The following is a 25,349-nucleotide window of genomic DNA, read 5'->3' on the forward strand; positions in this document are numbered from 1 at the left end:
CTGTCCGGGGGAGTCTGCATGAGGAGACCCCCGAACGGAATACCAAATGCAACTGCAAGCGGTGTACCAGTGAAAGCACACAGACCCCATAGACTATAATGGGGTCTGTGTGCTTGCCGCCAGATCTCCGCAGGGATCATGCAGACAGGAAAGTATTTCACAATCTACTTTCCTATCCACATGATTCGTGCGGGCAAGCACACGGACCCCATTATAGTCTATGGGGTCCGTGTGCTTTTACTGCACAGCACTTGCATTCGGTATTCTGTTCGGGGGAGGGCCATGCGGACTCCCTGAACAGAATACCAAACGCAGATGTGAATGAAGGGTAAGGGGCTGACAGGTGACTCCTTCACAGCACAAATTAGGGGGGGAGGGTGTAACATAGGGTCTGTATACAGTGCACAGGGCTGGAAGCAGTTGGGTTAGTGCCCTGTATAATGGCAAGAAGCAGAGCTGCAGTAACAGTGCCTGGCCACTATGCAGTGTATGGAGCCATCAACCTCTAGCTCCATGCACTGTATAGTACGCAGATCAGCACAACCCTGAACCTCTGATCAGGTAGGACCTGGCTGTAGGACTCCTATCAGATATTTATAGAATTTCCTAAAGATAGGCCATAAATAAAAAAAAAAAATCCTGGATGCCCCTTGTAAGTATTAGGAAGAATTAGTGAACCTACCCCAAAGCATCTACTTAAATATTAAACAGACAGCAAACACAAAACCAGCATATACAGAGGAGAATGGTGATAGAAGATTTATTTATTTCTGCAAATAAGTTATAATGTGCTTTTGGTAAGTGGAATAAAACTTTTAGTAACTTCAAGGCAATTTTGGGTGTCGCAAAAGGCTGCATGGAACAATGGTGATGGGATGAAGAATAACTGAACCCAAAACTAGAGGAAAGTTTTCAATGGTGGCCGAACTGAACAAAAAGCGACTTTTACAATGACAAACCTTCCCAATGTCAGCTACTGGATCCACTGCAACAGCAACGCTCCAACAAGTATTCCCACTAAGCCAGGCAAAATAAGTCGATCACCTACGTCTTGTAAACTTACCATGTAAGTAAATGGAGTGGCGTTCGCAGCAAGGCCTCTGGGCTGAGCCCGTGGAAAGCTTTAACATGTACATATATACACCTTCTGTTTACATTTGGTCTCGCTCATAGGATGTCTCTGCATTGTAGTGAGGCTCTACTAGTCATGCCTATAAGCTTCTGCCTTTGCAGAGGGAAAGCCTATGTCCAGCCTAAAGGATATCACTGCTTCTTTCAGTGAGGATACAGCAGAAGCTGTACTGTATTCTATTAGGAACACATGACTAACAGAGCCTCATATCACCGCCCAATTTATTATTCCTATTTGTATTGATGGCGAAACACATTTTATTGGTCACCTGTTTCCTCTTGCTCATAAACTCCTTTACCACTCTATAGGATTCTATATAATCCCCGACAGACTTGTTAAACAGTCTCACGAGTGCCACTCTTATACATAGGCCGTGTCTGGTATTGCAGTTTAGTGAATGGAGCCGAGTTGCAATACCAGAGACTGTATTTACACAAGACGTGGGAAAGGGGGGGGAAGAGTGAACCAACTTTCTCAATCTCACACAACCCGCTTAAAAGCTATTAACACCTTGACCTCAACATTTTATGGAATTTTGGTACATAATGATTTGCATCTATTATTGGTTATGGGTTTTAATTAAAACTTTAGTTTTCTGTAGTCTGTCTGTCTTCTCATACATTGCAGGCTGCTCAATCCCAGGCGAAATTCATCAGATAAGCTCTCTGACAGCTCCCTCTCTAACCCTCTCCTGTACAACTGAAGCAGACACCTCCATTAAAGTTTATTTGGTTATAAAGACATGGGGATTGGAAGTTTGTGCAGGAGAGCAGAGATAAAGGCTATAGTCTGAGCCGTCTGACTGATCTTCTTCAGGACTAGGCAGCCTGCAATGTAGGAGAACGCATGCAGTCTGCAGAAGAAAAACCATTGAGAATTTTTAACCAAGACCAATTGAGAATACGATTTTTATTACACAATAAATACAGTGAAATTAAACTAAATCTGATATAAGGTGTCCATATCATTTAAGCGTATTAGAAAAGTTAACTCTATTCGACCAGCCTTCACATGTGGTGCTTTGCAGGTGGACAGGGTATACGGATTTCATAGCAATAGAGAACAGAACAAAGTCCTATTTTATCAACGTAGTAGCAATAGAAGCCACAGGGGGAAAAAAAATATATATATTTTTTGTTTCTACATTCATTGTATTGTAATAGATTATAAATCACACAGAGAGGAAGCAAAGGGGGGGAAATAAAATACTGGTCACAACATGCAAAGGGAAGACAACATTCTGCTTCTGGTTACAGTAACATGAAAACATCTCTAACAGTTAATTGTGACAAGAAGCAATTGCTTGGAAATTCGGGGATGACTCCTCCATTGACTATAAACCCATATTCAGGAGACGTGTGGAGAAGTGATGACTTCTTAGGGATTTGATATGCGACCGACAAACATAAACACCATATGCCGGTGGTTATTACCTACAGTACCAGAGGAAATTGCAAATTTGTTGGCAAAGTGATAAAAAAGACATCTGCTGGAACATGCTTTTGTGTGCATCCGGAGAAAAGCGAGGGGTCGTCTTCAACAATGGATTGTGCAACACTCAAATATTTTAACAGAAGACACAACTGTACAGCTAGGAGCAAACCTAAGAGATGGGGGGGGGGGGGGGGGGAATAAGACTTGGCTATGTAGTATATCAATGGGTCGCAATGTAAGAAAGTTAAAAAGTACGACATGAACAGGCGGCATTGTAGTGAATGCAGTTTCTATCGCACTTTTGTTCATGCCGCTGGTAAAAAGTCAAAAGTTTCATGCGCTTAACTTTGCGGATTGCAAATCTGCTTGAACGGTATTCTACAAAGATCTGCCTCATGATACAAACAAATATGTGCAAACTGGTAAGGTCCCTAGATTAACTGTAAATGATTTTATATACAGGAAACTGGTATGACTAGAAGAGAAATAGGAAGAGAATACAACAACTAGTTTATAGCATGGAGCAGTATCCGCCACAAGTTCCTCCCCGGCCGCCTTCTTCATTAGACAGTCTAACGCCTCTGTTGTGAGATTCGCTTTCCCATAGTCCAGGGGTCTGTATTATCTTTTCCACAAGTTCTTCAAAGGCACACTGAACGCCGTCTCTGGTCTTTGCGCTGGCCTCTGGAATAGACAGAAGACGTGAGTTAGCACTGGCGAGTGTAAGGGTCCGTTCTCACGGAGTAAAGTGGCGCTGATTCTGGCACGATAACTCGCGTAAGAATCAGCACTGAAAAAAAATAAGACTCCCATTGACTTCAATGGGTTCCATTTTCCATGCGGAACCCATTGAAATCAGTGGAGGCTTTTTACCTATTGATTTCAATGGGTTCCGCGCAGAAAACGGAACTCATTGAAGTCAATGGGAGTTTTTTTTTATTCAGCGCTGATTCTTACGCGAGTTATCGTGCCAGAATCAGCGCCACTTTTCTCCATGTGAATAGACCCGAAAGGTGGACATACATGTTAGATGGCGGTCAGCCAAACAAGCTACCCTATAACCATGCATACTTGGCGAAACGTGTTTACAATGTGAAAAGGGAAGAAGTCGTTATCAGGCAACGTTCATAACAACAAAGGATTGGGCAAAATGAAGAACCAACCACCTTCTTCAGCCCAAACATCTGCCTTTGGGAAAGTTAGGACCCCTTCATAGACTGAAGATGGTTGGCCCAAACCAACTAAACCAACTCCATTCACCAATATGTGACCTCTATGTGATATCAAACAGGAAGACAAATATATGGTTACTGAAGGAAAAGTGGACGGCTGCCTGAGACTTCTAGTAGTGCACATCTTGAGGGTCCAAGATGGAAATTATTAGGAAATCCTATCCTACCCTACTAATATTATGAATGTGAACGTTTGCGTGTTTGGATGTTTGTTCCTCAATCACGCAAAAACAGCTGAACGGATTTGAATGAAATTTGGTACACAGATAGTTTGTAACCTCGACTACTTTTTAGCCTGGTAAATGACATGGATTCAAGACTGTTATGAATTTATGTTCACATACCTATATTAGACTGCTCTTATCTCAGCTTCTGATAAAGCCAGGTCTGTTATCTCTCTGTATAAACACTCAGCTAACCCTCAGTGGATTCTGTACATGCATTTGCATATTATCTGATCTGCTCCAGGCAGTGCTGACACACTGGATGGGAAAACACCTTTAATCCAAATTGGCAGTTTGTTACTTTTAAACATGCCGGGAAAAAGAAAATCTAATCTGTCGCAAAATTCTAAAACAATGAGAGCTATGAAGGTAGCCAGAAGTCACAGAGTTCTCCTCAAGCGGAGCTGACGAGGATCATCGGGGCCATCAGCACGCTCATTATATGGCGTCCCAGCGAGCTGCTGAAATGCCAGAACAATCTGAGGCACAGCGCAACGAATGAGTTCAGCAGCAGGCCAGCTTGATAGCTGCCAAAACGCTGGAACAGGCAGATTATCAACGCCAACAACACACTCATTATATGGCGTCCCAGCGAGCTGCAGAGATGCCAGAACAATCACAGGCACAGCGTGAGGAACAAGTTCAGCAGCAGGACAGCTTAAGAGCTGCCACAACGCCGAAGCAGGCAAACCATCGACGGCAGCAATTTGCTGAATATAGGCAGATCATCAACGCCAACAACACGCAGACTAAGTCGCGGGCAGAGACTAGTGACTCCTTAAGTAAAAATCTATATCTGCCTGACAGCCTAAAGGTAGGGTCTGGTGTTTATGGTGATGAATCCATTACATTATAGAGGCCTTAGGTGCAACCCTCAACTCCATTCAAAGAGCCACACTCAAAGGTGTTTGTCCATGCCCATTGTAACCTATAGGAGATACGTGAACGGTTCAAGGCGACCGATGTTTGCATGTACTGTACACCGATGATACAAGGGGGGCCATGGCACACATATAAAACCCCTAAGGCCAAAATGCTGCCCAAAGGAAGCCAGTTCCCCACCAGTGCTCTATGAGACTTCACCCGGGCCTAAAATTTCACCTGCTTATAAAATAATAGAGAGCACTTTGCAAAAAACTGATCCTATAAATGGCGGAGCCTGGCAGAGAACACAATCACCTGTCGGGTCATAAAAGGTACAACATAAGCCATTCACTATGCGGTACAATAACACGAATACAATTTCTATTATATAAAATAATTATCCCAACCTCATTAAACCAGAATCATTAAGTGGTAGAATGACATACACATATATATATACACATATACACCCTGAAATCACCAGTAACTGATCGGGTGTAAATCTTCAGATCTTGTTCCTTTCGGCAGGCGTTATGCTGACTTTTTACTAAATCTAGATTTAGCTGAAGGGCAATGACAGGTTCTGAATCCCGCAGAGCTGCGCTCCATAATCAAAAGAAAACACATTAGGTATCATTAAAATTTACTGCTCCGCGTTCCAGGGGTCAAACCTTATGATTCTTGGCAGACGCACCAGAATGAAGTAGGAGACTGTAAAAAGTGGATGCTGGACATGGCGGTTTACAGCTTGACCTCAGGAACTTTGGGGAGGAGTATATAGGTATATAGCTGCTACATCAGCCACTACATTGCTGCAAGGGTTTCGCTGGGTTTTAAAAAATTTCAGTTTGCTTCAATGAGCACAGGGCATCCTCATGGCTTTGTTTCCTTCAATAGAATGGCTCTTGGGTACTGGAACCGAAAAGCACCATTTATTTATATACAGAATACTGCCCAGGACATCAGACTGTGCTTGTGCCACCTGCCATGGTGTACAGGGGTCAACTTAAACACAAGCACTGTGTCATAGTACATATACATAGTAAATTAGTGTAAGCGGCCATTTTCTTGTGGCCCGGGCATGCGAAGTCGGCTCTGCCCGAGGCCTAGAAGATTGAAACCCAGGACAGAAGAAGAGGGCGTTCCAGAAGAAGATGGAGGCAGCGCTGGAGATTCTCTCGCAGTATTTGGGACGCCCCCCAGTGCTGTTTGAGTGCTGGGGCCCGCCCACCGTGCTGTGAAAGAGCTCATTTGCATACCGAAGAAAACCCGGATTTCTACCGAACGGCGGCGCGGAGAAGACATGTAAAGGTAGTAGAAGAATAGCCTTTCTTAAGGCTATTCCTACGTCTTAGGATGAAAAAAAGGATATCCAATGATAGGATCCCTTTAACTTTTCCAGGACTCTCGTGGGATGAGACCAAATGGACTAGTCTTGCTAGAGAGAAGTAAAATTAGCTTGTAGTGAGACAGGTTTGTTATGAATTTTCCCAAAGTTTGGGTCTGTCAACCTCACACATACCCCAGAGTATAATACCCAAGATCTAGTGAAGATGGGGACAAAATAAAAACAGGACACTGGGTGAGAGTGTGATGATGTCAGTACACCCGCCATGTGACTGCTGAGGCCCAATGATAAGGAGACGCTGGAAATGGCCACTAGTGAAGATCCCACGCTCAGGAGAGTAACTGTGATTTTTATTTTGTCCATACCTTCCATGGGTACCCTGCAGTACAATAGGACCACTTGCAGGTGAACCTACTATTCATTTGCTGCCTAATATATCCCCCCCCCCTTGTCACAAGACCATCCATGTTATTAATCCCACTGGTTTGTATTGTTATGGCCGATCGCTATATAGTTCAGAATGTGCAAAACAATGGAAGAACCTGAAATAAACCTGCAAGAACCCGGGTAGTGCAGGCAAACGTAATGCAGATGTGGATACGCTAAGTTTCCATCCAATGGCTGCTGCGCCATCCGCCAAACCATCAGCCTACACAGCTATTACCCAGGATAATGGATTGTCAATGGAGGAGAACAAAGACCACTGCAAACACGGCTCAACAAAAGATTTTACAGCAGGTCCAGACCTAAACCATTGCATTACTCATAGGAAATAAATCCCAGCTATTGACCAATAAATAGTGAGCGCCACAACAAACGTGGAGCGAATCGCACAGCACAAGAAATACTCATCAGCCTAAGCCGGCGCGGAGCCATCCACCGAGCTAGCCAACACAGCCCGAGGGCAAAGGATATCGGCCCATCAGGAAATGATTCCATTTTTGGAACAGGTGACGTTACAATGTGTCAAATCTATTATGGGGAAAGGTACAAGTAATGTCTCGGCGGAGCTGTAGGCAGCGATAGATGTAACTAGTTATTTTCATGTTGTTCGGGAACAATCAATCCCATATTGTTGCTCTTTTTTAAGTTGTGGTTTCATAAAGCAGAAAAGAAGATCAAATGAAGAGTCAGACGGGTAGAAAAAACTGAACTGCTGTGGTCTCCGAAACAGACGGCTTCCTGTCTCGTCCATGACTTAAAGGTTTTAGAGACCCAGATCTCAGGAGGAAGCAGACACGGGGAACAGTAAAGCCCAAGTGGTCCAAACCATTCAACTAAAGGTTTGTGTAGAGCCCGATCTGCCCAGCCCCACCAACAACGCCGGCTGGCAGGACACTGGCTTTATAATCGGAAACAAACACCGCCATACGCCAGGCATGGCGGCCAAAGGTTAATGTCAGGGTTTTCTCAGATGCAGCTTAGAAGACAATTGTCATATTTCTGGTCACTGGGTAATCTTATCATGTGAGACTTCCAGAATCTAATATCAGCATTTAAAGGGAGTTATGTCACAAAGCAGATGTATCCTCCTTCTATAGGACGGATGATAAATAACTGATCGGTGTGGGAGGTGGGAGGGGGGGGGGGTTTACCAATGAGACGTCTACATTCACACAGGCTGTATTCACATGGGGTTACAGTCCTGTTCTTAGGATTGTAAGGGGGGGGGGGCGCAGAGAAGTGCACTGATCAGTTGTTTATCCTCTAGGATATGCTTTGTGGCATAAGATAGGAAGCTGGATAACTCCTTTAAGAAGGATACTTCATCAGTATTAGATTGGTCAGGGTCCAACACCCGAACCCCGCACCACTCATCGGATACATAAAGTATATGGCCAGAAGCAGCCCTGCTCCTATTCAAGTAAATGGGAGATGAGCTGCAGTTCCAGGCGACATTACTACAGTTTAGAGCTCTGTACACTGTATACACTGTAGTGGTGGCACCTGGTACTGCAGCCCCGCTCTCATTCACTTGCTTCTGACTGTATACCTTATATATGGCTTCCCATAGGCTGCATCAGGAGATCGGTGAACCAGCCAAAGACTGATTTGATATCAATGAACGATCCTCTGGTTAGCTCATGAGTATCAATTACCCTAAAATCCTGGAAACCCTGTTAACCCCTTAGTTTTGTTTTTTTTAATATTATTCTTTAAATGTTTTAAAATATATATATATATATATATATATATATATATATATATATACATATACACATACACACTCACCGGCCACTTTATTAGGTACACCTGTCCAACTGCTCATTAACACTTAATTTCTAATCAGCCAATCACATGGCGGCAACTCAGTGCATTTAGGCATGTAGACATGGTCAAGACAATCTCCTGCAGTTCAAACCGAGCATCAGTATGGGGAAGAAAGGTGATTTGAGTGCCTTTGAACGTAGCATGGTTGTTGGTGCCAGAAGGGCTGGTCTGAGTATTTCAGAAACTGCTGATCTACTGGGATTTTCACGCACAACCATCTCTAGGGTTTACAGAGAATGGTCCGAAAAAGAAAAAACATCCAGTGAGCGGCAGTTCTGTGGGCGGAAATGCGTTGTTGATGCCAGAGGTCAGAGGAGAATGGCCAGACTGGTTCGAGCTGATAGAAAGGCAACAGTGACTCAAATAGCCACCCGTTACAACCAAGGTAGCCAGAAGAGCATCTCTGAACGCCGCACAGTACGTCGAACTTTGAGGGAGATGGGCTACAGCAGCAGAAGACCACACCGGGTGCCACTCCTTTCAGCTAAGAACAGGAAACTGAGGCTACAATTTGCACAAGCTCATCGAAATTGGACAATTGAAGATTGGAAAAACGTTGCCTGGTCTGATGAGTCTCGATTTCTGCTGCGACATTCGGATGGTAGGGTCAGAATTTGGCGTCAACAACATGAAAGCATGGATCCATCCTGCCTTGTATCAACGGTTCAGGCTGGTGGTGGTGGTGTCATGGTGTGGGGAATATTTTCTTGGCACTCTTTGGGCCCCTTGGTGCCAATTGAGCATCGTTGCAACGCCAAAGCCTACCTGAGTATTGTTGCTGACCATGTCCATCCCTTTATGACCACAATGTACCCAACATCTGATGGCTACTTTCAGCAGGATAATGCAATGCCATGTCATAAAGCTGGAATCATCTCAGACTGGTTTCTTGAACATGACAATGAGTTCACTGTACTCCAATGGCCTCCACAGTCACCAGATCTCAATCCAATAGAGGAGCATCTTTGGGATGTGGTGGAACGGGAGATTCGCATCATGGATGTGCAGCCGACAAATCTGCGGCAACTGTGTGATGCCATCATGTCAATATGGACCAAAATCTCTGAGGAATGCTTCCAGCACCTTGTTGAATCTAAGCCATGAAGAATTGAGGCAGTTCTGAAGGCAAAAGGGGGTCCAACCCGTTACTAGCATGGTGTACCTAATAAAGTGGCCGGTGAGTGTATATATATATATATATACACACATACATAAATATATACCCACTAGAGGGGTATGAGTGCTTGTTTTTTAGCATGACAAGTTATATCTTTGATACAGAAATAACAGCATATTGACGATTTGGATTGGTTGACAGAGTTTAGTTTCTGCAAATGTGTCCACAGTGTGAGATTTAAAGTGCCGCTTCAGCAATATTCTTTACTTCTTTGTCCTGTAGTTCATGCCATAGTAATGTACAATGAAGGATGCAGCCACTTACCAGGCATGTTGTTCTCTTTATACATCTCTTGAGCAGGTCCTCTGGAGGGTCATGTGACTGGCAGACTGATCCACCGATTCACATACAGCTACAAGTGACTTCTTCTACACAAGTCTATGAGAGTTTGGATGTTACAGTCTCAAAGACTAACATGGAAGCGATAGACTTACAGCTAGCATGAGACTCTGGCGGTCAGTCTGCCAACCACAAGACCGGCCTGGAGACTATTTGGAAGATTAATAAAGGGAATGATGTGCCTACTAAGTGGCTGGATTTCTCACTGTACATTGCCATGACCTGTTCTACATTATTAGAGTGGGCTTTACAGGGGTTTTCTGGGCATTTTATACTAATGGCCTATTTTAAGCACCCCCGGCACCCCCATCGCTCAGAAAACAAAACCAGAAGCAGAATCAGGAATGGTCACAATACAATTACTAAAGTGATCCAGGCCCTGCTCAGTACACTGTATAACTCAGGTATACGGTAGTGGCCGAGAACAGCTGATCGGTGGGGATGCCAGCGTCGGACCTCAACCCATTAGATACTGATGACCTATCCCAAGGACAGGCCCTTAATATAAAATGTACTGAGACCAATTAATTGCTCTACCCTGTGTGACGATTATGAATAAAATATACAAACCAGTTATACAAGTCGGAAAAAATGGAAATAAGGTGTAGATGGTTCAACCCAAGAAATATCAAACATTTCATACCTATGAACAACATTGAGTGTTTTCGTGCAAACTTGAGGCCCTCGTTTCTGTCCACTTCTCTGTTATCCTGCAAAAAGACATTGATTTTTTTTTTAATATTAATAACTTGGTACATAGGACAACCATTTTTTCCTTTTTTTACATAAATGTAGTCTCTATTGAACTACGTTCTCTTTTTTTTTTTTAATGGAGGTGGGTCCACATTCTAACCCAACAGCCGTGCCCGCATGGTGACGTGTGACACACACCTAATACAACGAAATACCCGAAATATTGCGAAATTGCTGTGACTCTCCTACATTGGCAGTGTGTTATCTATAATAAAAAATATCAGAAATTCCATCAAAATCTGTTTCTACTTCAGCGATGACACAAGAGCCCAAAGTACAAGACTCCTAGGAGCCATGTTGTCAGCGACCTCTGGAGCTTTGTCAAGGATCTTGTCATAACCAGTCTTATCGATGTGCCCGGAGACTCACCTTATCTATCTTGTTTCCGACTAGCATTTTAACTATGTCATTTCTTGTGCAATATGTCTCCAGCTCATTTAACCAGTTGTCCAGCTTTACAAATGTGTCTCTTCTTGTGACATCGTATACTGGAAGACAAAAAGCATAATATATATATATATATATATATATATATATATATATATATATATATATATATATATATGATAAGATAGATAGATATATGGAAAGAGAAAGCCATTTATTAAATCAGTTATACGTCTATAGCTATAACATATAGGAAAGAATTAGTGTATTGTCTTACAGCAGCTCCAGGATAAGAAATATATATACAAAAATAATACTACCCCAGGGCCCCATACAAAATATGATGTGCCCTAGTGGCTCGCATACACAATATAATACTCCCTGGAGACCCCACACACATGCACACCATAAAATGCTTCCCAATGGACACCCCATCACCCAAATTCTTCAAAATAGAAAAAAAAAAAAAAAAAAAAAAAAAGGAACCCTGGGCAAATTGTTAGTCCCATTGGTGATCATTTTGATAGAAACAAGTTTACCATAGACTTTACACCTAGGCCTATAACTGTGACAAAAGGGGATATTCTACGTCTGGAGGAAAAGACGTGTTACCATAGTCCTATGCGGGCTTCTTTACAGTAAGGGCAAATCCACACAAAGTTGTTTGCAGGCGGATTTTGAGATGTCATCTGTCTCAAAAGTTTGCCCATTCATTTCAATGGGAGTTAGGGCGGGTTCACACCTCTGCCCGATCTCCGCTTTGCAGATTTCCGTCTGGACAGGAGACGGAAACCAACAGCCAGTTTTCAAACTCATTCATTCAAATGGGTTTGCAAAGTGTCCGCCCGTGAGTGTTTTGTGGTCTCTGCGGCGAAACTGTTTTCTTTTTTTTAACTGGACATAAAGTCGGACATGTAGAACTTCGTGTCCGGTTAAAAAAAAAAATAACAGTTTCGCTGCTAAGACCACACAAGGCTCACGGGCAGACACTGACCGCTGGGTTTCCGTCTCCTGTCGGCAGAAGATGGCAACCCACAAAGCAGAGACCGGGCACGGGTGTGAACCCGCTCTTAGGCAGATTTTTCTGGACTTGTGTCCCCCTTACCAACCCTACTGAAATGAACAGGCAGATTCCACCTCAAAAATCGGCCTTTAAAAAAACTCTGTGGGCACTTACCCCAAGAGCGGTGAGACTATGGAAGTCACTGACACAAAGTGGGGATGACTATCACTTGTACAGTTGCCATATTGGAAAGGAATTTTTTTCCCTCAGTTGGGGAAATTGGAATGATGTTTTTTTTTTTGTGTGTGTGTATTTTTTTCCTTCCTTAGAATCAATTTAGTAGGTTTATGGGTTGGACTTGTGTCTTTATCCAACCTTATCAACTACCTTACTATGTAATATTCTGCTACTCCCATGTTCAGAAGTAAATACATTAAGTGGACAAAACTGTTGCCACCATACAGGACGCCAAACTAGGCCCAATATCCGAAGCCCAAGAACTACTTTGTGAGCTGATCAGCCATGTCCTGTAAATGTCTGACAATCTAACAGCCCGGAGATCAGACAGAATAATAGGAGTGCTGCTGCAGACTATCCGTGCTTACCCAATATAACGCCTTGTGCACCTCTGTAATAGCTGGGGGTAAGTGTCCTGAAACGTTCCTGCCCGGCAGTGTCCTGCAGAAAGAGAGGAATCTTATAGTAATGGCAAACATGGAAATTATACGCTACTCTAGCACCACCATGTGGACAAAACGTTCAACTGCACAGAAACTAGGTAGACATATATAACCAAAGCCGCTATGCAAGATGGATTACAAAGCTTTAGACTAGAAGCAAAGTTCACACTTTATCATAAATCTGTAAAAGATTAGAAGAGTCTACAGTGTGAATGATGGCCAGAGGTTGACCGCAAACAATTTTAATCCATTTGGTCACTCCGTTGCATCAGATTTCCTGAAGGCCTCTGTCTCGGTCCCCTTTCCTCATCATTACCCAGTGACACATAATCCGGGTGACATTACTTCCACTTACTATCAGAGTTCATGTCTGCCGAGACGTTTTAGGGTTAACTTGTGACTGCCAGAGAGACACAAGGCTGCAGCAGATTACGGCTTATGGCTCACCAAAATATAAGAAGAATGGACTCTAAGGGTCAGGGGCACGACAAAAAAGTATTCCACCATCAAGTAAAGGTCCGAGCTGAACATGGGCAATATTTAGACACCCCCCCCCCCCCAATCTCAGATCACATGCTGAAGATCTATCATGTGGGGCTGGACAACCCCATTAACATAGGGGCACTAAAATATCATAAAGACTTGCTATTGGTTTAGACAGATTCCCTTCAATTCTGACTAGGATCCTCTGTATGGGATGTATACCGTATAGGTGTACAGAGCTATAGAATATGTCGCAGTATATAAAAGGGAACATTACACCGAACTGTTCCTTTAACAGTGACAAAGCCTCATGTACTTCGATGGAGACGTGAACTTGGCCTGGCTTTCTTATTTGGTGGGGGGCATGCTCTGCAGGTTAGCCTTACAATAACAAAGTAATTCCTGGCTGTAGGTTTTACGCACTAGTTATAGACGCTATATTGTGCTGCAGCCGCTACACTTACAGGACCTTCCATTTCATTAGTCTGAGATTGTTTCTATAGAAAACCAATAATCCATTCTCTGACATGGACTAAAGATGTTATAAAGTTCAGTTGGTTTTGCAATGTAGATTCAGGGCTTATGGCGGATTTAAAGACCCAGCCAACCAGAAATGTATTCCCTGCTTCCAAAAAGGCAATATTCATTATACGGCTCGGCTGGAACACCCGGTGTACGGGGCCGGCACGCTGTAATACCGTACACGGCAGATACTAGGCAATGCCGAAACCTCTCATATGAATCCTGCTAGTTCATAAGGTGAACCAAGAGAACAGCCGTAAGCCCAACTTCTGGAGATAAGGCACACTGGGGGAAACTCAATTGTCTTATGCAATTATATAGCGATCGCCTCTTACTGCACAGAAGTGCCTTTATTTCTGGTGGCACAGATAGTACTGCCTCCTTGTCTCTCTGTAAATGATGTACTGAAAGTAAAGATAGTGCTGGCTCTGTGGTAAAATTTGTAGGTAAAGATAGTGCTGTCTTCTCCTTGTAGATGATGTGAGCTCAGATACTACTGCCTCCCCTCATCGAGGATGTACCGTATATACTAGAGTATAAGCCGACCCGAATATAAGCCGAGGCCCCTAATTTTACCACAAAAAACTGGGAAAAATTATTGACTCGAGTATAAGCCGAGGGGGGGAAATGCAGCAGCTACTGGAAAATTTCAAAAATTAAAATGGTCGGAGTTTTTGGGTGCAGTAGGTGCTGGGGAAGGGGAGGGGGTGTTTTGGTTGTCTGTCTGCCCCTTCCCTGAGCTTGAGGACTGGGTTTTTTCCCCCCACTTGGATTTCACCCTGGCTGAATATAGGGGATCTGCAGTGCTCCTATTAACCCCTTCCCGATGGAACAGGAGCACTGCAGATCCCCTATATTCAGTAGACCGGGCACTGTCAGACACAGGGATACCTAATGTGTGTGTCACAGTCATTTTCTACTTTTATATGTATTCTAGGGAAAGGAGGGATTTACAACTTTTATTTACTTTATTTTTTTATATATATTTTTTTAAAGCTGATTTTTTTCCACTACTTTATGGGAGATTCTATACATTACTATTGCAGCTGGTCATAAACCCCCCCTCCCAAATTTTTTTTATATATATATTATTTTTTTTTGCTTGACTCCAGTATAAGCTGAGGGGGGCTTTTTCAGCACAAAAACTGTGCTGAAAAATTCGGCTTATACTCGAGTATATACGGTAGGTTCAAGCAACACTACTTCTATGTAAATGCTGCAGGTAAAGATAGTACTACCTTCCTGGTCTCTGCTGGTAATGGTGTAGGCACAAATAGTCCTGTCTCTCCTTATACATGCTGAAGGTAAAGATAGTACTGTCTTCCTGCCTGTCTTTGTAAATTATTTAGGTACAGATACTACTCATGTAGTATGTGTGAATGATATAGGTACAAATAGTACTGTTTCACTGTAAATTTTGTGAGCACAGATAGTACTGTCTTCCCTATGTATCCTAGCAAATAATGTAGGTACATATAGTACGGCCTTCCTATAAATGAGCAATGTAGAGAGACAGTACTGCCTACAAATGACGGAAGCTCAGACAGTACTGCCAGTGACATCTTTGTACCAAAAGACCAAGTGCGGAATATGATGGCGCTATATAAGTAAGATAAATAACTAATAAGTAAAAAAGTGTATTTCTGGCTGTAATGACAGTATAAGAAATGAACTGCTTTAGTCGATCCTTCCTAGGGTTTATGAATGTAATAAAGGAGGTTCCCTGGTCAAGCACTATTATCACTATTTTTCTATAGCACTAAAAGCCATCACCAGTATTTGGTAAGGTCGGACCCATTGGACCACAGGTAGCCTGCTCACCCAGGCCTCTTTTACTACAGAACTAGACTTTAAATTTGTTTTTTTTCTGTCCCCAAATGCATTTTTGATACTGATGTCCCACTCAAGAACACGCAGAGATCCAGCAGCCTCTGTGCACCAGAAGGTACAGCATTGGACTGGGAGCGGAAGTAGTCATCTCCTATTCAAGTAATAGGCCTGGTGCAGCAATTCCCGCTATATATTGGACAGGGCCGAAGCTCCGTCCCCAATATAGGAGCAGGCCTGCCTCCACTCCATACCCACTGCAGTGGCTTCTGATGCCCAGGTCTGGGGTGTGGGATTCCAGAGATGATCAGTATCAAAAATGCATTTGGGGCCAGAAAACCCCTTTAAACCTGGGCATCAATTATTAAGGTAGCCTTTAAGGCAGCCATCTTCCAGTTATAAATAGATTCATTCATTTTTCTATTTTAGGCGTAGTCTATTTACTGCACATCATATCAACACGTCTTATGTTCAGCTGCATCTGATAACCATATGAAATGTAAAATGGCGGCCAACACACCCCTACATCATACTATCAACACAGGAGCTTCCCGAGTGCCTGACCACAAAATATGTCACGCAGGCACATCCAGACAAGTCTTGAAGCTATGCCTGCCATAGATATATTGCTTAACAATGAGGTCAGCCTACATCACATTCCATAACAAAGAGGTGACTGTTCTCATACTTACCCAGATAGCCAGCTTCGCCTTGTTACCATCTACAGATATTGTCTTCACCTTGAAGTCCACACCTGCAAAACGATATACGTCATTTGATCTGTTGTATATGAGATAATACAGGGTGTCCTCTGTATGCTAAAGGGTTAAACTTATTAAAGGCGCAAGTCAGCTCATGCATTGCAGCCAGGAGCGATGTCAGCCTGAAGGCTAAGGACAAGACAAGGAGCTGTGAGGGTAGGAACTTGTTCGCTGCATAGACTTCTTCAATCAATAGGAACAGGAAGAAGGTGCGGCCAGAGGTGATGAAGATGTCGCATCAATAGTCAGTAGCGTAGTGTTTAATATTAGTTTAATGCAATAGTTTGGCCTACTCCGGAGCGGGAAGCCGCAACTGTCGGAAGCCGTGACAGTTGTGGCAGGTGCATTTTGGTCCTATTCTGATGCGGATTTCTACGTCACAACCTGGACCAAAATAAACCATACCGCGCCCCGTGTGAACTAGCCCTTAACATGTGACACTGCTGGTTAGCTTAGTGTGTAGTGTCTGAAAGAAGGGACTTACCTATTGTAGCAGCAAGTTCTGGGTCAAACGTGTCATCTGTAAACCTTAACAGAAGGCTGCAAAACAATAAAAAACAAGACATGAGAGTCCTATAAAAAGCAGGCAAGTCATCATTGCAGACTGAACATGTGAACATGCGCTTTTCTGTCAGGATCCCCGGTCCCCACACTGATCATCTGTACGGAGAAGCTTCCGGCACCCATCATGTAAACAATACAGGGTTGGAAGAAGAAAGCTCTGTCCACTGTATAGCAGCCGGGTGCGGTCACTGCAGCCCAGCGCTCATTGAATTCAGCGGGAGCTGTGCTGTAGTGAAGGCGCCCGGCTCTATACAGTGGATGGAGCTTTCTGCTTCTGGCCCTGTATGCTGCATCGGACAGGCGCCAGAAATGGCTCCGTACAGCTGATCGGGCTGGGGGCCAGGTATCAGCCTGCTACCGATCAGGTATTTAAACATGGACAACCCCTTTAATTTTAGCCTGAGAATCACACAGAGGAAAAAAAAAAAATTATGGAAAAAATACACACTTTCTATCTCCTTCTGTCACAGATCAAGGACCTGTAGCCACCTGCTGCAATTTCAGTTGGGTCTTTTAGTAAACAGGCCAAAATCCTTGTCAAAAATCTGTGTGAACATCCCCTTAGGCAGATCAGAAAATCTAGGCCCACAGGGTGAAAGTCCCTCTGGGAACAGTAATGGTGGCCTTGTGGGATCAGTAATGGTGGCCTTGTGGGATCAGTAGTGGTGGTCTTGTGGGATCAGTAGTGGTGGCCTTGTGGGATCAGTAGTGGTGGCCTTGTGGGATCAATAGTGGTGGCCTTGTGGGATCAGTAGTGGTGGCCTTGTGGGATCAGTAGTGGTGGCCTTGTGGGATCAGTAGTGGTGGCCTTGTGGGATCAGTAGTGGTGGCCTTGTGGGATCAGTAGTGGTGGCCTTGTGGGATCAGTAGTGGTGGCCTTGTGGGATCAGTAGTGGTGGCCTTGTGGGATCAGTAGTGGTGGCCTTGTGGGATCAGTAGTGGTGGCCTTGTGGGATCAGTAGTGGTGGCCTTGTGGGATCAGTAGTGGTGGCCTTGTGGGATCAGTAGTGGTGGCCTTGTGGGATCAGTAGTGGTGGCCTTGTGGGATCAGTAATGATGGCTTTATGGGATCAGTAACGGTGGTCTTATTCTGGTTGAGTCAGTGTTGCTGTCATTTTTGCAAAACAGAATAGGTTTACGTTCAGCCGTCCATTACCACAGCATTATTTTCCCAGCTTTTCCTGCTCTTTTGCACAAGTACATTACCATCATCTGTTCGCACCCCCATGCTAACCGCAGAGCGATGTGGGATTCTCAACATTTAGAAACAAGCAATCCTGTACCGCGCCACTCCCTAAGTGTCAACTCTCGCTGTTTACACTAGTAAGACATTCTCAATCCGAGCAGAAAGTACCAAACCAAGACCTGCTCCTGTTGTCTACCCATCGAGATCAATATATCAGCCATAGCATAGTTATCAGGAGTCCTGGGAAATACCGATCTGACCCTAAATATGGGAATCACAATTAGCCAGTACTCGGCTTCTCTGTAATGAGAGGCAAATCAGGAATATGGACGTACAGGATGGGGTTCTGGCAGTGCAATGGCGGCATATCATGGATCTGTATAACATGGATTTGTAATCCGCACATGTTTATAAGGTCTTACATGGATTTAATGATACTATGATAAAACCCCGAAATCAGTTTCTGTACCATGTGACCTTGTTTTCTTTCGGGCACCAGTTCCAGCAGATTCCTCGTATACTGAAATATTCGTTGTCTTCCAATAATTCCCAAATGGTCATAGCTAGAAGTGCAGCTGCAGGGTGGGGGACTATATAATATACGTACAGCAGACTGCATTATATATCGAAAAACACCCCCAACTAACAACCATCCACCCCTCCCCCACCAGCTAGGTTTCTCAATAGCAGCATTCGGGGCGTTGAATATTATACAGTAGATTCTTAGTTGTGAGAGTCATATTTAATGGGATGGTCAGCAAATTTTGTCCTAACAAGATAACCAGCAATTCATAGGGCACTTATATACGGGTGGTACTTATAGGGCACTTATATACGGGTGGTACTTATAGAGCACTTACATACGGGTGGTACTTATAGGGCACTTATATACGGGTGGTAGCCTGCGTCTCCCCAACAATCTGTTCCCCTCTGTGGAGACGGATAGGGTCAACAGTGCTGGAATCTACTCAAATAGGGAGGGTCCAGCAGAGAGACCCAGAGCACGTCCAGGGGTACAAGCAGCCTCAGTTATATACAATGATAAAGTTAATGTCCCTTGCACTAAAAAGGTACAAATATTCATGAACATTTGTATACGTGCCCGAACACTGAGGCCTGGTTCACATCTGCATTCGGTATTTTGTTTGGGGAGTCCACTTGGGGACCCCCAAACGGAATACCGAACGTATTAAAAAGCGGTGAGCAAAGAAAGCACACGGACCCAATAGACTATTATGGGGTCCATGTGTTTTCCGTGCAGTGTCTGCATGAGTCATGCGGAGAGAAAAGTAGTTCTTGCAGTACTTTTCTCTCCGCATGGTTCCTGTGGACACCGCATGGAAAACACACGGACCCCATTATAGTCTATGGGGTCCGTGTGCTTTCTTTGCTCACCGCTTTTTAATGCATTTGGCATTCCATTCGGGGGGTGCCTAAGTGGACTCCCCAAACGAAATACCTAACACAGATGTGAACTAGGCCTGAGAGTCTAGGTAGAAAACTGCAAATCTGCTTTTCTGCAATGTGTGGACTTAGGGATTTTCTGGGACATATATATTGATTGCCTACAGGTTGTCAACATAGGAATGGTGGGGGTCCAAAAACTGGGACACTCACCGATCAGCTGCTTAAAGAAGCTGCAGTGTTCGTAAGTACTGCAGCCTCTTCACCGACTACCAGGCACAGCACTGTACTTTGTATTGCAGCTCAGCAACATCTACCTGAATGGGACTGAGCTGCTCTTGGGCCATGTGACCCATGAATATGATATCATTGGCAGAGGGAAGAAGGCTTGGTAATTGTGATCACAATGGTCTCATTAAAATAGCTGATTAGCACTGGTCCCAGGTTCTGGATCTCCACCGATCACATATCGATGGCTCATCCTCAGGATAGGTCATCACAGCTGATCAGCACTGGTCCCAGGTTCTGGATCCCCACCGATCACATATCGATGGCTCATCCTCAGGATAGGTCATCACAGCTGATCAGCACTGGTCCCAAGTTCTGGATCTCCACCGATCACATATCGATGGCTCATCCTCGGGATAGCTCATCAATATGGAAATACCCCTTTAGGTTTCTGTGGATCCACAAGCAGCTGTTCTGTCTCTACCCTGTGACTTCCAGGACAAAACATGACCTCAGCATGGGAAGAATTTCACAGCTCTACATTGTACGCGCAGACTATTGCACCATCACCTTGGACATGCGGGAAACTTATATATAGCATGCACTTTGGAATAATACGCCAAGTGTGCAGTGAGAGGGCAGAAAGGACTTTGTGAACTTGTCCCTGTAAATGCAGGACAAAGGTGTCAGATGTAACGTAGCTGTGACAATAACCGCGGCAGCCATAAAACGGGGATAGCTGTATACAACACAGGAAGCCGTGAATAAGAAGAGCTACTATGGCATTTACAGGCTCCTTAAAATAGCAGTAAGTGACTCAGTGCACAATGGAGTCAGCGGTAATAATAGTCATTAACGTGTCCTTTTATATGTTAACTATTATAGAGGATTAGATACTCGTCCGAGGAGAAAGCACCCTGATGGGCAGGTGGGAAGTGTGACTCAATACATTACAGACTCACGTCGGAGCGTCATGGATGGCTAAGTCATAGGTGAACCAACCATGCAACAGGAAGAAGATTGGTGGATGGGCCATATGGTTTTGCCATAGGATGCCACAGCTCTGTATATGCTCTGCAGCACTCACCGCAGAGAAGAGGTAGTAATATAGTACAAGGGGTAGCGTAAGGAGGCACACGGACCAGAAAATCCAGTCCATGCATGACCCAATTTTCTATCCTGATCCTCAGAGTGATCTATGACACCTCACCGCAGCTCCACTGCTATATACAGTACAGGACAGCGAAGGCGCGGGCAGGGAAGGACTCCGAGCAGGCTGGGAAATCTTGCCGACACGCAGACTGGATTTTCCAGTCCAGTTTAGTCCACGAGCTTGAGGCCTAATAGGGCGTATGGATAAGATTTGATTAATCAAAAATGAGAACCTACACAAGAACGGGGAGGTATAGTACCCCATCTATATACCCACAACTGATGGACAAAACAGCCCTGAAAAAAAAGACATACAGAAGAGCTGCATCGGAGGGGTCCTCGTTTTCACAGACCTCTCAGACTTTCTGATGGTCTGTGAATATCCCCATTCACATGTATTAGATGTAATGAATCCATATGAGGATCGTTAAAAAAAAGTTGGAACCAGGCTGTGGAAAAATGCAAAAATATACAGGAAAATTCACTGGAAAGAGGGCCGGGATATTCTGTACTAAATCCCACTAGGATGAAGCAATCTGAACGAAACAAGGTGCTGCTCAGTATATGCTTCAAAGACGGGATGCCCCCCGCATTAGAGAAAAAAGAAGTAGACTCCGGACTGTCATCGCAACGTTTGTGATTTCGGGGTGCCCCCATACCCCTTCTCATCACAGTTGCGTTGTACATTATTCAGCAGTGAGTGTTCATGGTGCAGAACCTACGGGCTCACCAATTCACCTAAGCAATGTGAAATGATGTTCATGATGCACCCTCAAAAGATGGTATGGAAACTGGAAACAACGGGATCACTAATCCCTTCTCATGGTGGAGGTTGTCCAAAAATGTTGCAGGATAAAAGCGATAAAATAGCCTATGTAAGGCGTCTGTGGGATTCAGGAGCTCCATATACCGAGGAGTTATTACAGAATATTCGGGGCCTCTTGTGTGTGAATGTCTCAATACAAAGTTTGGTAAATGGTAGATAAGTATAATAGGGGGGACGGCCCAAAGATGGGTCTAATAACCCAAACTGACAGCACTTTCACCCCGTATAAGAGTTGATTTGAGCCTGTGCTCTTTGCTTTGTGCCCTGTGACTTCCCAGCTCTTGTAGGAAGGATTATTCTGGCAGGTATGGTTAGTATGTCCTCTGCTGACACCACATAGATATGGAAGATTAATGGAATAACAGCTGTATGTATGACATCGCTGTCACATGGCGGCTGATATAATATACCAGTACTAGTATAAAATGTACCCCGGAGGATTCACTATAGAGAGACTATTCATATCAGGTGGTGAAGTGCTCACATAAGGTGAGTGAAGGTCTGCCGTACGAGACCCCCGCCTCCTCTGAGCACAGAGCGCACTGTCCGGGACTGCCACATCAGCACTACAGGCTGCACTACAGGAGTTACACAAAGTAATACAATGCTATACAAACAAAGGCCACAAGATGGCTACGGGGAAGGCATCAGGATAACCTATAGGCCAGGCACAGCCATCATGTAGGATACCTGATGGCCTTTATGGAAAACATATGATAAGATTTATGCCATTAAAGGGGTTTTACAAGCTAAATAATTGATGACCTATCCATAGGATAGATATTAAACAATGAGTGGGGGTCCGACACTCAGGATCCTGGTTAAAAGTTCCAACATTCATGTGAGCGATGCGGCCTCTACCAGCGCAGAACATTGTATTGTGTCTGAGCTTGTCAGGGCAGCTCAGCCCGTTCACTTGAATGGGACTGAGCTATAACTGTGATTGTGCGCTATTGTACATGACAGAAGGCCTAGTCATATCAATAGGCACCATGCAATGCTTTAGTCCCAATGGTCACTGGTGATAACTAGGGGGCCTAACCAGCAAGATCCCACTGAGACCCACAAAATATTTAGAAATGCATGTACGCACCAAGATCACGATAAATGACTTTAGGACAGATCAGTGGGGTCTGACACATGACAACTCCTCGATAAGATATTCAAAATGGAGGCTCTTGCAAGTGTCGCTTCCACTTAAGTCAGTGACGTCATGTTCATTCAACACATGGACTGTTTGTAGTTCAGTCCCACTCAAGGGAATGGGACTGAACAGCGACACCAAGCACAGTCCCTACACTAAATACAGCGTGGTGCTTGGTAAGCAGTAAAAGATTGTGACATTTGCCTAAATGTGGCAGCCACTTCATATAGTTGATGGGTGGGGGTCTCAAACCTTAGGATAGATCCTGCAGTATCATACTGCTGGTAATCCCGTATACTGTGCCCAACATATCTGATGGATTTCGGCTGAACCTGTAGAAAAGTGTCCGGACTCTCCTGACAGTGTTCAATATATTGGCCAAGCCAAGTGTGCATGTAAATGGGGTGGTTGGATGGAACAGCTGTCAGCAGATATAAAGCCATAGATCCTACTGAACCAGCCACAATTCCGATCTCATGTCATGTCTATTGTGATCAGAAGACAATCCGGTCTCATCTTATTGCCCCCCCCCACCCGGTCAGGGGTTTCGGTTAGGGCTACACCATGATTTGGACTGCTACACCCATCCAAAGTTCGCCGTGTGACCCTGTGACTTCATGACTAATATCTAGTCGCAGAAATATTGAGCTCTAAGGGATTTTTTTCTAGAGGTTGCAATGGCAGCCTCCTCAGGGGCGCAACAAGACTCCATTTATGTACGAAGGATTCGCTGGGCAACATGGCGGTCATAACCATCATGTAGCCCTAGCGGCTATTGGCCTGTAAACATAGCCATAGTTTTTGTGGCTCTGTGTCCGGCCTGTAGAGAATAGCAACAAATACAGAGCAGCTCCTGAACATATTTAGGGGGTCGGCCCATTCATTTCAATGTATGGCTCAGTGATACCCATGCGGGTTATCTTTGCCGTTTTTACTGACCCCCTAGCCGGCACACACCGTGTCCATCAGTCCTTAAAGTGGGGGAATTGGTCAATCACAATCTTATGTCTATGACGGGCGTAACCAAGAAATATCAGCTATTCTTCTGTATCACAGCGGGGCGGCAAACGGGGACACGTTACAGTAAATCGGCCCGATCGGCCATGCTTATGGTTAGTTTCATTTCTTGTGAAAGCCAATACAACAGACAGGATGACGTCATCACCGGCGGGGAGCCAATCTCTGTACAGATATAGCAGAGCTGAGACGCTCAGACATAGCAGAGCTGGATGTGATCTTACATAGGACTGCAGGGAAACGTAACACATTATTATCTGTCGTATGGTTATCAAGCTGCAGAATACAATAACACGTTCGGCTCTGCTACATCTCACATACATCCTATATTGTCAGACCGACTCCCAACTGTGCGGAGAATGGGGGTGATTGTTCCTACTGATGTCACGGGACACTAATGGACTAGGCCACAGCCAAAAATCCACCATGTGGCACCGAAATGTCACCGAGATGACCCCGTCACTGCCTGGGAGTGAGGCACACACCTGCCAGAAGACTACAAGTCCCAGCATACACTGACAACCATCAGTCACGTAGTCTGGGCCATGTAGGGTACAGACCTCTAGTCCTGCCCACACTATGATGCCCCCTAGGGCAGCCCTGCTGTCAGTGACCAGGCCCCTGTCCCTCCAGGAAGCCTCTGACGTCTCCAGCCCAGGCCCCACCATTAGACAGCAGCGTCCTCCTTCTCCTCACCTGGACTTGCCCACCCCGCTCTCCCCGATGATCAGGATCTTCAGGGTGGTCAGTATATCTTCCTCCATCCTGGGGCCACTCCGGCTCTGCGCAGCACAACACTGCGCGCTCCCGCCGCTCTTTTCTCCCTGTGCGCGTCACCGAGGCAGAGCCGTCCGGGACAACAACAGCAGAGGGGAGCGCGTGCACGTTAGAGGCTCTTCCGGATCTTCTCCCCTCCTACGTGCGCGCTCACGTCATGTCTGCTGCGTCATTGACACGGCGCCGCTGCCGAGGCCTAGAACGTGGAGTCATCGCTTCCGGGATGCGCGGCTGCGCTCAAGGATAAACGCTAGGTGGCGCGTCATACCAGATGACTGAGACTGTGAGACTGTGAGACTGTGAGACTGTGAGACTGTGAGACTGTGAGACTGTGAGACTGTGAGACTGTGAGACTGTGAGACTGTGAGACTGTGGGTTGCGTCTAGAATGGAGTTGCTCCTGGTAGGTCCTCCCTCCAGCAACTCCAATCTAGTCACCTCACTAGTGAACGGGCTAGAATAGAGGACCTACCAGGAGCAACTCCAATGTAGACAATTCACTAGTGAGGTGACTAGATTGGAGTTGCTGGAGGCAGGAACTACTAGAATCAACTCCAATGTAGACTGTTCAGTACTGAGGTGACTAGAATGGAGTTGCTAATAGGAGCTGCCGCC

The 25,349-nt window shown here is 44.8% G+C and overlaps 1 protein-coding gene across 1 annotated transcript; it reads right to left on the reverse strand.

Moving 5' to 3' along the window:
• Window positions 1-744: 744 nt before the first annotated feature.
• Window positions 745-24,864, reverse strand: RAB18 (RAB18, member RAS oncogene family). The gene is made up of 7 exons (XM_075271758.1): window positions 24,655-24,864; window positions 16,922-16,977; window positions 16,369-16,430; window positions 12,770-12,842; window positions 11,144-11,262; window positions 10,665-10,731; window positions 745-3,250 (listed from the first exon to the last, which is right to left on the reverse strand). Exons 1-7 carry the CDS (start codon window positions 24,720-24,722, stop codon window positions 3,078-3,080), a joined length of 618 nt encoding a protein of 205 aa, XP_075127859.1. The 5' UTR covers window positions 24,723-24,864; the 3' UTR covers window positions 745-3,077.
• Between the last annotated feature and the right edge of the window lie 485 nt (window positions 24,865-25,349).

Source organism: Leptodactylus fuscus, chromosome 4, assembly GCF_031893055.1.
Source record: "Leptodactylus fuscus isolate aLepFus1 chromosome 4, aLepFus1.hap2, whole genome shotgun sequence".
Classification (NCBI taxonomy): Eukaryota; Metazoa; Chordata; class Amphibia; order Anura; family Leptodactylidae; genus Leptodactylus; species Leptodactylus fuscus.